Genomic DNA, 15,368 nt, shown 5'->3' on the forward strand with positions numbered 1-15,368 from the left:
GCAGTGAAGCACATTTAAGAGTAAATTTAGTAATTATAGGTAGTTCATTTGTATACCATCCTTTCTCTGGCAGCATTTTTCCAAGGATAGCATTTTGAACTATACTTCTGATGCGGCTCAGTTGGTACAGCACGAGACTCTTAATCTCAGGGTGATGGGTTTCTGTACACTGAAGTAGCTTAAAAAAAACAAGTAGCTAAAAAGCTGTAAGCTTATCACTTCAGTAAGGAACATAGCCATTTAGCTCACTCTTTAGGCTCCTCCATATGAAGCAGTCCCTGATAATGATTTATGGTTTTGAGTACAGATAGGCTTATAAGTAGATAAAACACTGGAAATTATGCTGGACGATGAAATTCAAATACCCATCTTCTTTTCAAGGTCTAGGGTTCCAAGAGTTCCGATTTCTGAACTTAACAAGACACCAATTGCTTAATAAAGAAAGTGCAAACCAAGTTTATAACTACAACACTTACGTGGCTGTAGAGCTTTCTCCAAGCCTTCATAGTAACACCAATTTTCTGCATTCCGGTCAATAAGCTCTTTATAGACTTCAGAAGCTTCTTTCAATCTTCCCAACTTCAACAACATTTCTCCTAAAGTAAGAATAAAATCGTAAACCAGATTTAAGTTAAGGGAAACATTCTACAGCTGGAAGGCGAAATCTTCAACTCTGGAAGCCTGAAAGAGCCAATTAGCCAACAGTGATGATGACACTGACCGACTACGCTGCAGAAAGCTGCTCAGAAACTGTGCGGCAGCAACATCCTGCATCTGCCCCTAATCATAACACTCTCCCACATCAGTTTCTACCCAGCATGGGCAGTGCTGCTGTGATATGGAATGAGCATTCTGATTAGGATAATGAGACAGGTCTTGCTGCGTCTGTTCAGCGCTGCCCTGAGTCACCCAGCGACTTACTGTAATGACTTCATGGTAATAATAATAATAATAATAATAATAATAATAATAATAATAATTTATTATTTATACCCCGCCCATCTGGCTGAGTTTCCCCAGCCGCTCTGGGCGGCTCCCAATCAAGTATTAAAAACAGTACAGCACCTATTTTTCTTAAAAACAAGCACTGCTTAAGAGGTTTTCTTGCCATCAAGAGGTAAATAACTTTTGTTAGATAAATTTAAAAAATACAAAAGGATGGTGGTGGTACTCAGCTTGCCTTTCAACCTCACCAGGCAGTTTGGTGACAGAGCCTGCCATGGGAGTCCTTGCGGTGATGGAATGGGAGCATGATGAAGCAGACAGGGATGGGCGCTATAGGGTATCTTTTTAATCTAGAGTAGCCTTTCCTTTAAACTGTTTGAACATTTCAGACAAATGTTTATGGACTGGCATGTGTCTGCACAGTGTGTGCATGCATGTCTGTGTGATGTTTATATTACACACAGAGAGTCCCCCAAAAAACACTTAATGACAAGGGGGAAACGTGATCTTCTTCTAGGTTTAATGGTCCCCAGCTCCCTAGACTGAACCACCTCACACACCAAGATTCACGTGAAGGAATATTTTCAGCATGTGAAAAGGGGGAAAAAAGTATTACCTTTTATTTCATCTATCATGAGCTTGTCACATATTTGCCTCTCGTAAGTTTCTATGTGTTCCAGAGATTCTTGAAACAGATCTGCCTCTCTCATAACTTGATTCTGGTACAATATTAATTCACTATATTCATAGTCTATTTTATTAGGAGGGATCTGGAAAATAACAGAATAGTTAACATTTAATCTGCCCCAGAAGACTAACTTCACAAAAGTTCTTTTTTGGTTAATAAAGGGACACTGGATAGTTGAATTAGAACTTGGAAATGAACAGTCATTTAAAAAATGAGTTCTTGCCTTGAAAAATGACAAAGCAATAAGTTGATCTCCTCAATTAATCCTCTCAACTATTGACATTCACAGCTGCTTCTTGGGATACGTTTTTTACTCTGGTATCAAAGTACTTCTGTACTGTACTATTCATAGTGTGTTCACACATGCTTTCAAATTTTAAAAACAGATGCAGCAAGAGGAGAAACAAGTCCCCTGCTGCCATGCATTATAAAGGGGGGGGGGCTGTATTTTGAACCCAGGTATATAAAACCCCCAAACAAAGTATTTTTATAGTGTTATCCCTCATTGACTCCCAAAACCCTTTGAAAACCAAGGCGCAGCTTCCAATTGGCTGAAGGAACTTCCTGCACTCAATCGGAAGCCACGGAAGCAGCGTCAGACGTTCGGCTTCCAAAAAATGTACACAATCCAGAACACTTCCAGGTTTGCAGCATTCGGGAGCCGATCTGTTCAGGAGCCAAGCCATTCAAGTACCAATGTACCACTATATATGATTCAGGAAGTGAATAATTCCACCCAACAGCATAAACTATAAACAGATGCTTTGAACTGAATTTGTGTGCTACCTGACAACTCCATTTGTCAATTCTTCATGATATTGTGGCTTAACGGTTTCCATTTAAGTTTAGCTTTTCCACAGAAAAGTCTTATTTCAAATTGACAACAAAATTATTAGAGGGACCTGTAGAGATCAAATTTGATCCAACCATCAAGAATGACAGCTTTACAGACAACTCACAATACTCTTCTGGTATTCCACCAAGGACAAAGTACAAAGACTTGCGTATGTTGAACCACCTGTGTGCGTTGCCCGTGGCATCTTATTTTTTAATTTCAGGTGTATAATGTATCACAATCTCTGGTACTTGATTAGCTTATCATTCCACTAACATAACTGAGGCTATAAAGAATTTGATATTGAATGTACAATAAATGGAAACATTTCATAAAACAATGGCACGTCTTCTTTGCTTTATATCCCAAAGTTGTAATTCTTTCGAACAATGGATAGAAAAACAACAGAAAATAAGTAATCATTCTGACTACAGTACACTTACTCAGATTCTTAACTGTGTACAATAATTGACATTTTGAAAAGATCTTACCTGCTGAGTTTTTCTAAACTCTTCCAGTAATTTTAAGGCCATATCATAATCTTTTAGCAAATGATATGCAATTGCATATCCAATCCAAGAAGCCCTCTGCGTTGGCCGCAGCTGCAGCAGCTGATACCTGGTCTCCTTTAAAGAGATAATGAATATAAATATACTCTACCAAATAATTAATTTTGCCATTCTTAACCAACAGTGCAAAAGGATTCTGTTTAAGACTTAACAGCAAAGAAAACTAGAAAAGCTCAGCTGTACTTCTTATTAAATACTTATAACTGCAGCCCAGCCTCTGACCTTAACTATGTTTACTAGCAAGTAAATTTACAATTTGCCACAGTCACTGCCACTCCTCTAGAATTAAAGAATAGTGTTGCAAGTAGCAATGGAAGGTACTACATCAAGAACGGTTTTCCATTTTGCCGTGTGCTACAGTTTTGTAAAGTCCCCCCCCCCCAATTGTTCTGTACAATGGTGGTTTTGAACATGGCAAATAAATCATATACCCATAAGATGGTGCCCAGATAACATTGGCATGTCCATTTCCCCAACCTAATTAAACTCAAATGCTCCTCTCAACTCTAGTAAATATTCAGAGAGCACTTTACAAGTTTTTGGTTAAGCTCAACACAAAAACCGGAGGAATTACTTACTCTGTAGCCTTCAAGATCCCTCATTTGGATCTGCAACAGTGAGAGATCTCTTAGAATTTGTAGATTGTCTTTATCTAATTTCAGAGCATTTCGATAGCACTTAATAGCTTCATCATATTTTTTATCAGAGCGCTGCAGGAGTCCATAAACATGCCAACCTAACAGAGTTAAGGAAATGCACTGTTTTTGGGGGTGGGGGGATGGGGAGTTGAAGACAAATGTTTATAGTCCTGAAAGGATTCATAAATGAGTGTTATTCATTTATCTCAACTTAAGAGCATGAGCAAACACATATTATAATAAAGGATTTATATAGCCATAGGAGCGATTTCAAATACAAAATACAACGCAGGAGTTAGCAATATGATGTGGCATTTAATAGCATTTTGATGTGAACAATGTTTTTGTGCAGGCATTCAGCATTAATGGTATAGTTGTGCATCTGCCAGTTAAATGTTAAATTGCCATTTTACCATAGCACTTCAACAGAAAATTGTGGAGAGGTCCCTTGGGCTAAAGAAGTCCAAAGTGCTCAGTTGTCTGGGAATCAAGACATCCTGGCACCTAGAAAACTGAAGTATTTCCCAATCCTAGTGAGAGCTTATTCCTCATGAAAAATCTCCCATACTACAGTGGTGATGTAACCCTTCTGGACATTGCTAGACAAAGGCCCAGATGAACTGGAGGCCAAAGGTAAAGATAAGGTTTTGCTCCCATGCCAAGTTTGTATGCCAGTGTGGTGTAGTGGTTAAGAGCGATAGTCTCGTAATCTGGTGAGCAGGGTTCGCTTCCCTGCTCCTCCACGTGCAGCTGCCGGGTGACCTTGGGCTAGTCACACTTCTTTGAAGTCTCTCAGCCCCACTCACCTCACAGAGTGTTTGTTGTGGGGGAGGAAGGGAAAGGAGATTGTTAGCCGCTTTGAGACTCCTTAAAGGGAGTGAAAGGCGGGATATCAAATCCAAACTCTTCTTCTTATATGACTAAGCCATCGGATACTCTGGTGCCATAAGCCAAGGGAGGAGGAAATCATGTGATATTAGGTATTCTTCATTTTCACAAAATACAGTGGTGCCTCGCAAGACGAAAAGAATCCGTTCCGCAAGTCTCTTCGTCTTGTGGTTTTATCGTCTTGCGAAGCAACCCTATTAGCGGATTAGCGCTATTAGCGGCTTAGCGGCTATTAGCGGCTTAGAAAAAGGGGGAGGAGCGAAAAAAATCGCAAGACTCGCAAGACGTTTTCCTCTTGCGAAGCAAGCCATAGGGAAATTCGTCTTGCGAAGCGCCTCGAAAAACGGAAAACCCTTTCGTCTAGCGAGTTTTTCATCTTGCGAGGCATTCGTCTTGCGGGGCACCACTGTAGCCTATTACTTGTTTAGACCATGAGGCTGAGGTGATGTATGGACAAAACATATCATTTTCCTTAAAATTATTTTGATTATTTTTGCTACCTGCCTTTCTCAGAATGACTCAAATTCAAGGAGGCTAAGCAGCTGAGAAGATGAAGCAGCTGCATGTCAGAAGGACAGAAGCATGATATGAAGGAAATTCTTGACAACTGCTCTGTGAACAGAAAGCCAGGAGGAGAAGGCCAAGCAGGCCAGAGGAGATGCCAGGAGCCTGACCCCTCCTGCTCCAGCTGGAAGGTTTTCTCTGCCACAGAGTCATTGGCTTCCATGGGCCCTGTGGGGAAGGACCACCCCCCTCCCTGGTTTAGTAATCCAGGTGTGTTTTAATGGGCACTGATGTTGTTTGCAAGTTCCTTTGACAGATTTGTACCCTTAAAAGTTGACTGTAGGTCAGGGGAGGGAAGTCCCTATGGGCAGATCCAGAACTGGCCCAGGCTCCGCAAACCATGTGGGCAGCTGGGTGGCCTCAACCACTTTTCCATCCCCTGACATTACAGGATGTCAAGTAATTCAAAGTTCAAGAAGCCTCTGTAAAGGAAGAATCAGAAGCATGCTTTGTGGGTGCTCGGAATTCTTCCTTTATTTGAGGCCTGGACTTTCCTGTGCCCAGTGCCATATATTATTACATCAGGCCCAGGAAAGACAAAACAGCCTAGGGAGCAAACCTCTGAGGCTTAGAGGGCTAACTAGGCCCACAGGCTGGAGATTTCCACCCCTGCAGAAACAAGCATCACTGGAAAAACCTGCGTTCAAATCCCCACTCCACCATGAAACTCACTGAGTAACCTCAGGCAGTGGCTCTTTCAGCCTAACCTGTAAGGCTGGTGTCTAGGGCAGGAGTCCACAGGATCCGGCCTGCCAGAATAAAAGGGTCCCCCATCCCTGCAGAAACAGAATGGCATAGTAAACATCACACGTTTTGTGCTGACCTACAGTAAGTACCCAGGAATCCAGTGTTATGACTAATACACTGCATTTTAGAATTTCCTAAATTTAACAGATTACATATCAAATTAAGTTGTTAGACCAGGAGGGGCTTATCTATGACCCACCAGTTGTTGTGGGACTAGAATTCCCATTATTCCTGATGGTTGGCAGGGAGTTGGAGTCCCAACAATATCTAGATGGCCACAGGTTAGCCACAGGTATGTTAGGCAATATCTAATGGCCTAATCTATACATTTAAATATAAAACGCTCAAATCTGTTGCATAGCAAAGTATCCACTGGATAATAATTGGGAGAGGGGTAGAGAAAGAGGATTTCAGAACTATTAGGAAAAACTGAAATTGGTGTACTATTTGAAAGGATACACACATGACTTTTTACATCATTACGAAGGCCTTTGCGAACAAATGCATATGCTTCTTCTTTCTTCCCTAAACAATTCAAGGTCAGTCCTTTCATAGCCAAAGTTTCTGTAAGAAATATTTTATAATGTAAGAATCAAGTTTAAGCAACACACGTGTGATAAGTTTCACAATCCCCATCTAATAATAATAATAATAATAATAATAATAATAATAATCCAAGCACCTCTTGGGAATACATGGATGCAAACACAGGTATGGATTCTCACCTTCCCACACATCCACAAAAGCTTCTCATTCACTATTTTGTGGGGTGGGGCAGCTAGGTATAGAGCACACAGAAGAATGTGTACGTCATCCTGCTCTTGCTCTGCAGAATGGAAGGAGAAACCACTGCCCCACTCCCCAAACAAAGCAGCTCTGAATCAGAGTAAATCAAAGTGAAATTATTCAAGCTTAAGTCAATAATAACCTATGACCAACAACTATCATGGAACATGCATTCATTTCCAGAAACCAGAGAGTTCTGATCCCTACACCTTCAGAACAGAGTGGTAGGAGAAAGTGTAACAGTTCAGGATACAGATTGTAGCAGTATAAAACAAAACAAAGATTACCACAAAAGGGAACAGGTTTTGTATTGTAATGAGCTTTCAGATTTCTGGTGAGGATGCCCCCATATTAAAATACACAAACACACAAGCTGTGCAAGAAACATCTAGCATGTGAGAGAAAAGGCTGTAGTTCAGCTAATTCCCAATTTTGCTAGTTTTCTACTTATTTATAGATATAGGAGCAAAATCCACCATCTGCAGTTTGAAATGGCACAATTCACCTTACCACCTCATTCTTTTGTACATGTACACCAGACCAAGACTGAATTCTCTAAGGTTCTGCTCAGAAGCATTGTCTGAAATTCCACAGGTGCCAGGAACATTTTACAACTGGTGCAGATCCAATTTCACCCAAGTGACAATGCCTCGTCTCTAGGTTTGGCGACTGACATCTCCATCTGGCTAGCAGGCTGCAGCGTTTTCTGCTATTGCACACCCCCACATCAAAAGATGCTGCTGCATGCCAGCCAGTCGTCCAATCATGGGAGATTTCTTGTCATTTTATTCTGAATTGTTTTATTTGATGTTTTAATGTGCTGTAAACCGCTTTGAGATTTTTCTTTAAAATATAAATTGGTATAGAAGAGGAATACAGTGGTGCTTCGCAAGACAAAAAGAATCCGTTCCGCGAGTCTCTTCGTCTTGCGGTTTTTTCGTCTTGCGAAGCAACCCTATTAGCGGCTTAGCGGCTTAGCGCTATTAGCGGCTTTTAGCGGCTTAGCGGCTATTAACGGCTTAGAAAAAGGAGGGAAAAGCGGGAAAAATCGCAAGACTCGCAAGACATTTTCGTCTTGCAAAGCAAGCCCATAGAGAAATTTGTCTTGCGAAACGCCTCGAAAAACGGAAAGCCCTTTCGTCTAGCGGGTTTTTCGTCTTGCGAGGCATTCGTCTTGCGGGGCACCACTGTAATAAGAAATGTCACTGCCAAAAAAGGCAACTAGACAGTCTGTTGTGGCAAACATAACCTAGTGCCATTTGGCACTTAGCTTATATAGCAGAGTTTCTACCACTGCTCAGAAGGAAAGGCTTGTTTAAATTATTTCAATATACTTGAAGTTTAAAATTTATCATTCTAAATGGTGTAAAACAAACACTCTGAATATCTGCTGGGTAAACATCCTTTAAGACAGGGACGTCCAACTCCAAAGAGATTGCGATCTACTCAGAGAATAAAAAACTGGCAGTGGGGGGAGCAGGGGTTCAGGTCAAAGTTGTTGAGCTTTTTTTAGGGAGGGGATACAAAAATGTTGAGATTTATTAAAGGAAAAGGAAAAAGGGGAAAACTCCGTCTTCCATTCTAGCGATTGTACGTGAATTGAGGAAGGGGCAAGCTGGATACTCTTTTGCCACCGGAAAGGAAAGGGAGCCCCCCGCGATTGACCAAAACCACCCAGGGATCGACCACTAGATCACGATCAACCTGTTGGACACCCCTGCTTTAAGAAAATGAAAAAATTAAAATAATGCACTTACCTCCATGCTCAGCAAACTTTGGATTGGAAAGGATCATCTTACAGAATTTGAGCCCATTTTTGTACTGTTTTTGTTCATAACATTTCTAGGAAGGGGAAAAAAATAAGATTAGGTTACACCTATCTTAAAAAGTAATCTCTTACTTAACTTAGTATCACAATCCATTAGCTTCTTCAGTGGCACTTCAAATCACTGACAAGACTGCCTTTTAATGAGATCTCTGAGGGTCAAACGATATAACACAATCAAATATATGCAGGGAAACTGACAGTAATTTTCAAAAATGAAAAACAGCAGTAGGAGAGAATAGTTCCTAATTTTTTTCCTTTTCCTTACCTGCCATTTCCCCTTGCTAAATGCCTCCAAGTGTCCAATAAGAGTTCTGACAGGCAAACTGGGCCATACAAGTTATAGTTAAGCAATGATTTTATGTGAACAATAAAAGTTCTCACTCTGCTCTTCCCCTGCTCCTACCACACCTCTGTGCAACAAGTCAGGAGTCTGGCTTGCTGTGGTGTTCAAACCAGGAGCTGTGGTTTATTTCCTCCAAACAAAGCACCAGCAGAATGCAAAGAACAAACCTTTGTTACCACTCATGGTTTGCTTAGAGGGAAACAAACCACAAATCCAGCTTCAGGAACTACAAGCTGGACTCTGACTTGCTGCTTGGTGATGCAGCAGAAGCAGGAGTGAACTTCTCAGCAGCTTGAATCAGTGTACAGTACATCCAAATTAAACATGTCTGTTTTCAGCTATGCAATATGTGAACCAGGCCTGTGTGTCTCTGTGTGCACATTTAGCAAGCCGAAGTCAGAAAAGAGTTGGCTTAATTTGCTTTCCAACAGCAACTGTCTGTTGAATTAAAATTTTCCTATGTTCTTCTTAGAAATGCCATCAAACCCAGTGGGGCTTACTTCTGAGTAAGCCTCCATAGACTTGGAGTTTCTAAGTTGCAGAAATAATGGTGAGAATTGAAGCAGGGTGGTTTTTATTCCAGATTGTTTGCCTCTAAGTCTACCAATCATCTTTGCTCTGGCTCTGCCCCCCAATGTTATGCACCTTCCAGCAGATTATCCCCCTAAGTGAAAAAAGTTACCCACACCTACACAAACTAACTCCACTTCTCCCCATTTTCCCAGTAAAATACAGTATTAATACCGAGCAATTTTTCGCAATCAATAGCCTTGCGGCTACTGTTGCGTATAAATATAATGTCTTGTCTTCTTCCTTTAGACTTCCTGGTACTATTCCCAAAAGAAAACCTTCTGGTGTTTTCCTAAATGAATAATTTTTCCTAAAATTGGAAAAATTGGAAAAGTGGTATTATACCGACAAAAACAGGGGTTTGCCAAATTATTGGAGTATTACAATATATCCAAAACAATGGGAGAAATTGGAAGGACCTCAAAAGAGAAGATAGATAGCGACTGGAAGGTGTTTAAAGTATACTTGCAAAACCATACTGAAAAATCAGAACTCCTATTAGAATAAACAAGTTCTATTTTAAATACTGAAATACTGAATAAGATGGATAACAATGTGTAACAGAAAAGAAGCATGAAATTAGGTTAAAGGTGTGTGAAAGAAAGTAACAGAAGTGGAAAGAAAATGCAATTGAGTAGATTGGAAGTCTAACACAAAGGTGGGGTGAGGGGTGGTGGATGGTGATGGGAAAAGGAATTATCTGTGGAATTGTGTGTAGGTATGTTTGAACATTTTTAAGGATTGTATGAAATGTATGTTTGCATGATTGTATATTCGCAATATGTGTGTATTAATGCTGAATTATTTTAATATAAAAGCTTTCAAAAAAATTTTTTTTAAAGTATTAATACTGAGCAGTTTTACAAAGGTTGGAATCTGACAGTTTTTTAAAAACTTTTTGACTGCTCAAATACAATAAAAAAACAGTCCATATGTTTCACATGGTAATTTATTAGTACAAGAAAGGGGGGAAATGTCAATTCCAAAAATGACAGTCTTTTAGAAGACTCCAGAAGCATTTCAGAACACCATATGGAGGCCCTACTGATCTTGGTGCCTGGGTCATCCAGTACATTGTGATGACTGGTTTTGTATACTTCCTTTTGAAGCTTGTGTAGAGATGCCTGCAGTGACAGCACACTGACTGCTAGAGTATACCGCTTCATGGGGAAGGAAAGCTGCAAGGACCCAGGGTGCCTGTTTCTAAAGGAAGGTGGTGGGCACAGGTGACCCTGAATCCTCCTAAGTTGGGGAAGCAAAGGAGGAGCTGACATGCATGGTTAACATGCAGAATGCAAGTTGGCTTTTGAACACAACCCACTCCCCCAAAACGACTGAGTTTTGTACGTTTGGGGCTTCAGGGGCAGCTAAGAACAGAGGCTGGGGACCTGATTTAAAATGAGGGCAAGGAAGCGAAAAAGTGCAGCATGATCCTAAGCTGTTTTACCCAGTCTCGTTTGATTCAGAACTTATTCCCACTGGAGCGAGTTTAAGGGATGCAGCTTTTTGGGGTGTTCAATGGGAAACAAGCCCCACTGTGTCTAATGCAGCTTTACTGGGGTTGCAGCTGGACAGCATAATCCTATTGCATACTCATTTAAAATTAAACCCTGTCGTGTTCATGGGGTTGCAGAGTTGGAGGCGGTCCTTTGCAAACAGTTATGACCATAACTCGGGTGGCTTTCGAAGAAGGCTCAACCCCAGTCATGGAGGAAGAAGGGGCTCTCCGGGCTACCAGCCAGGCTGGCAGGGCTCTGTACACAAGAGGCTCGGATCCTGCCAGCTGGCTTCCCTTGGGGAAGCCCCTGGCGGGCCCAGCTGGGGGGCTGGAGAAATCCTGCATTTCTCCCATGTCCTCGGTCCTGATGAAGCCACGCCGTGACCAGATGGGGATCTCCAGCGAGGGGCGAGAAGTGTGGGATATTCAGGGTGGGCGGGTGGGCGGGAGAGAGCAGGATGAGGCCTCCAGAGAAAAGACAGCAGGCAAATTTAACAAAACAAATGAAATGCACAAATGGTATGTTGCAGGCGACTGACAGCAGAAGGGCGTAGGGGGGAAGAGAGAGAGAGCCCAGGGCCGGATTTAGGTTTGATGAGGCCCTGGTGGCGCTGTGGGTTAAAGCCTCAGCGCCTAGGGCTTGCCGATCGAAAGGTCGGCGGTTCGAATCCCTGCGGCGGGGTGCGCTCCCGCTGCTCGGTCCCAGCGCCTGCCAACCTAGCAGTTCGAAAGCACCTCCGGGTGCAAGTAGATAAATAGGGACCGCTTACCAGCGGGAAGGTAAACGGCGTTTCCGTGTGCGGCTCTGGCTCGCCAGAGCAGCGATGTCACGCTGGCCACGTGACCCGGAAGTGTCTCCGGACAGCGCTGGCCCCTGGCCTCTTAAGTGAGATGGGCGCACAACCCCAGAGTCTGTCAAGACTGGCCCATACGGGCAGGGGTACCTTTACCTTTACCTTTAAGCTACTGAAAGTAATGGGGCCCTTTATATGTCCAGCTGTCCTTTGACAACAACAAATTGTCACTGTTGTGTTGGACAGAAATTAAGTGGTTTCCAGCTGTAATGCTTAAGAGAATATGAAAAAAAAAAGGTTTAGAAATAAGTAAAAACTAATGGTGAGGATTTGCTGAACTAACAATCTGAATTGGAATACAAAAAAGGGAGGTATGAGGAGGTCTGGGAAATAAGTTAAAAGAAAATAAGTAATGGAAATTCTATGTGTTTTTAATTGTTTTTATTTTTGTTATTTTTTCTTTTTATTTTATATTGTATTATTTCTGAAAATTTTAATAAATATTCTATTAAAAAAAACAAAAAAACAAATTGTCACTGTTGAATATATGCTATATGGTAATGTATGGACCTAACAGGTACCTAAAGCCATTTGCACATAACAAAAATAGGTATTTTATCCAAGTGACTGCTGAACTGAAATACAATTAAGAAGTACATTAAAGGTGAGAGACAATGAAGTATATTAATAGTGAGAGAATTAAGAAGTATATGCATATATGCTATATGGTAATTTATGGACCTAATAGGTACCTAAAGCCATTTGCACATAACAAAAATAGGTATTTTATCCAAGTGACTGCTGAACTGAAATACAATTAAGAAGTAGATTAAGACAATGAAGTATATTAATAGTGAGGGAATTAAGAAGTATATGCATATATGCTATATGGTAATTTATGGACCTAATAGGTACCTAAAGCCATTTGCACATAACAAAAATAGGTATTTTATCCAAGTGACTGCTGAACTGAAATACAATTAAGAAGTACATTAAGACAATGAAGTATATTAATAGTGAGGGAATTAAGAAGTATATGCATATATGCTATATGGTAATTTATGGACCTAATAGGTACCTAAAGCCATTTGCACATAACAAAAATAGGTATTTTATCAAAGTAACTGCTGAACTGAAATACAATTAAGAAGTACATTAAGACAATGAAGTATATTAATAGTGAGGGAATTAAGAAGTATATGCATATATGCTATATGGTAATTTATGGACATAATAGGTACCTAAAGCCATTTGCACATAACAAAAATAGGTATTTTATCCAAGTAACTGCTGAACTGAAATACAATTAAGAATTACATTAATACAATGAAGTATATTAATAGTGAGGGAAGTATATGCATATATGCTACATGGTAATTTATGGACCTAATAGGTACCTAAAGCCATTTGCACATAACAAAAATAGGTATTTTATCCAAGTGACTGCTGAACTGAAATACAATTAAGAAGTACATTAAGAGTGAGAGACAATGAAGTATATTAATAGTGAGGGAATTAAGAAGTATATGCATATATGCTATATGGTAATTTATGGACCTAATAGGTACCTAAAGCCATTTGCACATAACAAAAATAGGTATTTCATCCAGGTGACTGCTGAACTGAAATACAATTAAGAAGTACATTAAGAGTGAGAGACAATGAAGTATATTAATAGTGAGGGAATTAAGAAGTATATGCATATATGCTATATGGTAATTTATGGACCTAATAGGTACCTAAAGCCATTTGCACATAACAAAAATAGGTATTTTATCAAAGTAACTGCTGAACTGAAATACAGTTAAGAAGTACATTAATGGTGAGAGACAATGAAGTATATTAATAGTGAGGGAATTAAGAAGTATATGCATATATGCTATATGGTAATTTATGGACCTAATAGGTACCTAAAGCCATTTGCACATAACAAAAATAGATATTTTATCCAAGTGACTGCTGAACTGAAATACAATTAAGAAGTACATTAAGGGTGAGAGACAATGAAGTATATTAATAGTGAGGGAATTAAGAAGTATATAAAAGGTAAAGGTACCCCTGCCCGTACGGGCCAGTCTTGACAGACTCTGGGGTTGTGCGCCCATCTCACTTAAGAGGCCAGGGGCCAGCGCTGTCCGGAGACACTTCCGGGTCACGTGGCCAGCGTGACATCGCTGCTCTGGCGAGCCAGAGCCGCACACGGAAACGCCGTTTACCTTCCCGCCGGTAAGCGGTCCCTATTTATCTACTTGCACCCGGAGGTGCTTTCGAACTGCTAGGTTGGCAGGCGCTGGGACCGAGCAGCGGGAGCGCACCCCGCCGCAGGGATTCGAACCGCCGACCTTTCGATCGGCAAGTCCTAGGCGCTGAGGCTTTAACCCACAGCGCCACCTGCGTCCCAACAGCCTACAGCCTACAGGTACCTACAGCCATTTGCACATAACAAAATAGGTATTTTATCCAAGTGACTGCTGAACTGAAATACAATTAAGAAGTACATTAAGAGTGAGAGACAATTAAGTATATTAATAGTGAGGGAATTAAGAAGTATATGCATATATGCTATATGGTAATTTATGGACCTAATAGGTACCTAAAGCCATTTGCACATAACAAAAATAGGTATTTTATCCAAGTGACTGCTGAACTGAAATACAATTAAGAAGTACATTAAGGGTGAGAGACAATGAAGTATATTAATAGTGAGGGAATTAAGAAGTATATGCATATATGCTATATGGTAATTTATGGACCTAATAGGTACCTAAAGCCATTTGCACATAACAAAAATAGTAACTGCTGAACTGAAATACAATTAAGAAGTACATTAAGGGTGAGAGACAATGAAGTATATTAATAGTGAGGGAATTAAGGAGTATATTTTGGAGTGGGGCCCTAAGCTAGAGCTTGTTTAGCTTCTATGTAAATCCGGCCCACCAGGAGGGGATCCGAGAGAGGCCTCCGCGTCCCTCCTCCTCCCCCCGAGGTGAGGCCCGGGAAGGAGGGCTGGGTCGGGGGGCTCAGCTCGAAGGCGGGCGCCGCACTAAGGGAAGGAAGGCGGGGGGGGGGACGAGGACGACGAGGGTGCGACCCCCCCACCCCACCCCCACCCCGAAGAAGGCCCTGCCCTCTCTCTCCCCCCTCACCAGGACCCTCTTGAAGAGGTTGCTCTCCTTGGGCGGCAGCGGCGCGGCAGGCATGGCGGGGCTTCGCCGGCAGCCCGCGACGGCCCGGGCGGGCGCGGCCGGCCCTCAGCTCCCTCGCCCCGGCCCGGCCCAGCGCCGCGCAGCCCGCCGAGCCCTCTCCTCCCGCCCGACGCCGAGCCCTCCGGAGCGCCCCTAGCGGCGGCGGCCGGGCGTGAGGCCTCTCAGGCCCGGAGGAGGAGGAGGAGGAGGCGCCGCCGTGTGGGCCGTGGAGCCGGAGAGAGGAGGGGCTTCGCGGGAGGCCGCGGCTCTCGCCTGACGGGGACACAGCCTGAGGAAAGGCCTCAGGAGGCACGTCGGGCCTACATAGGCCGGGCAGCCTGAGGGAAAGAAAGAAGAGCTGAGGGAATTTTTATTCGGGGGGGGGGGGTTGTGTGTCTCATTCTGTGTGTGTGTGTCTTCACTGCCCAAAGACCCCCGAGGACCTCCAGAGCCAGGGAAACGACGGTTCTAGAGAAGAACGCGGCTAGGA

At 42.1% G+C, this 15,368-nt stretch overlaps 1 protein-coding gene across 2 annotated transcripts in view; it reads right to left on the reverse strand.

Annotated features, from left to right (window-relative positions):
• NAA16 (N-alpha-acetyltransferase 16, NatA auxiliary subunit) overlaps nt 1-14,997 on the reverse strand; it is a 38,398-nt gene extending 23,401 nt beyond the window's left edge. Inside the window, exons 1-7 of one of the 2 annotated variants that reach the window (XM_079983516.1) lie at nt 14,840-14,994; nt 8,418-8,502; nt 6,334-6,438; nt 3,616-3,773; nt 2,960-3,094; nt 1,562-1,715; nt 477-596 (exon numbers count right to left, since the gene is read on the reverse strand). In XM_079983516.1, the coding sequence (XP_079839642.1) occupies nt 477-596; nt 1,562-1,715; nt 2,960-3,094; nt 3,616-3,773; nt 6,334-6,438; nt 8,418-8,502; nt 14,840-14,893 (811 nt within the window). In that variant the 5' untranslated portion in view covers nt 14,894-14,994. Of the gene's footprint in view, nt 1-476; nt 597-1,561; nt 1,716-2,959; nt 3,095-3,615; nt 3,774-6,333; nt 6,439-8,417; nt 8,503-14,839 lie in introns of both variants that reach the window. The other variant, XM_079983517.1, reaches the window with a different exon arrangement.
• Nucleotides 14,998-15,368: the final 371 nt, after the last annotated feature.

The sequence above is a fragment of the Podarcis cretensis genome, assembly GCF_951804945.1.
Source record: "Podarcis cretensis genome assembly, chromosome: 7".
In the NCBI taxonomy this organism is placed as follows: domain Eukaryota; kingdom Metazoa; phylum Chordata; class Lepidosauria; order Squamata; family Lacertidae; genus Podarcis; species Podarcis cretensis.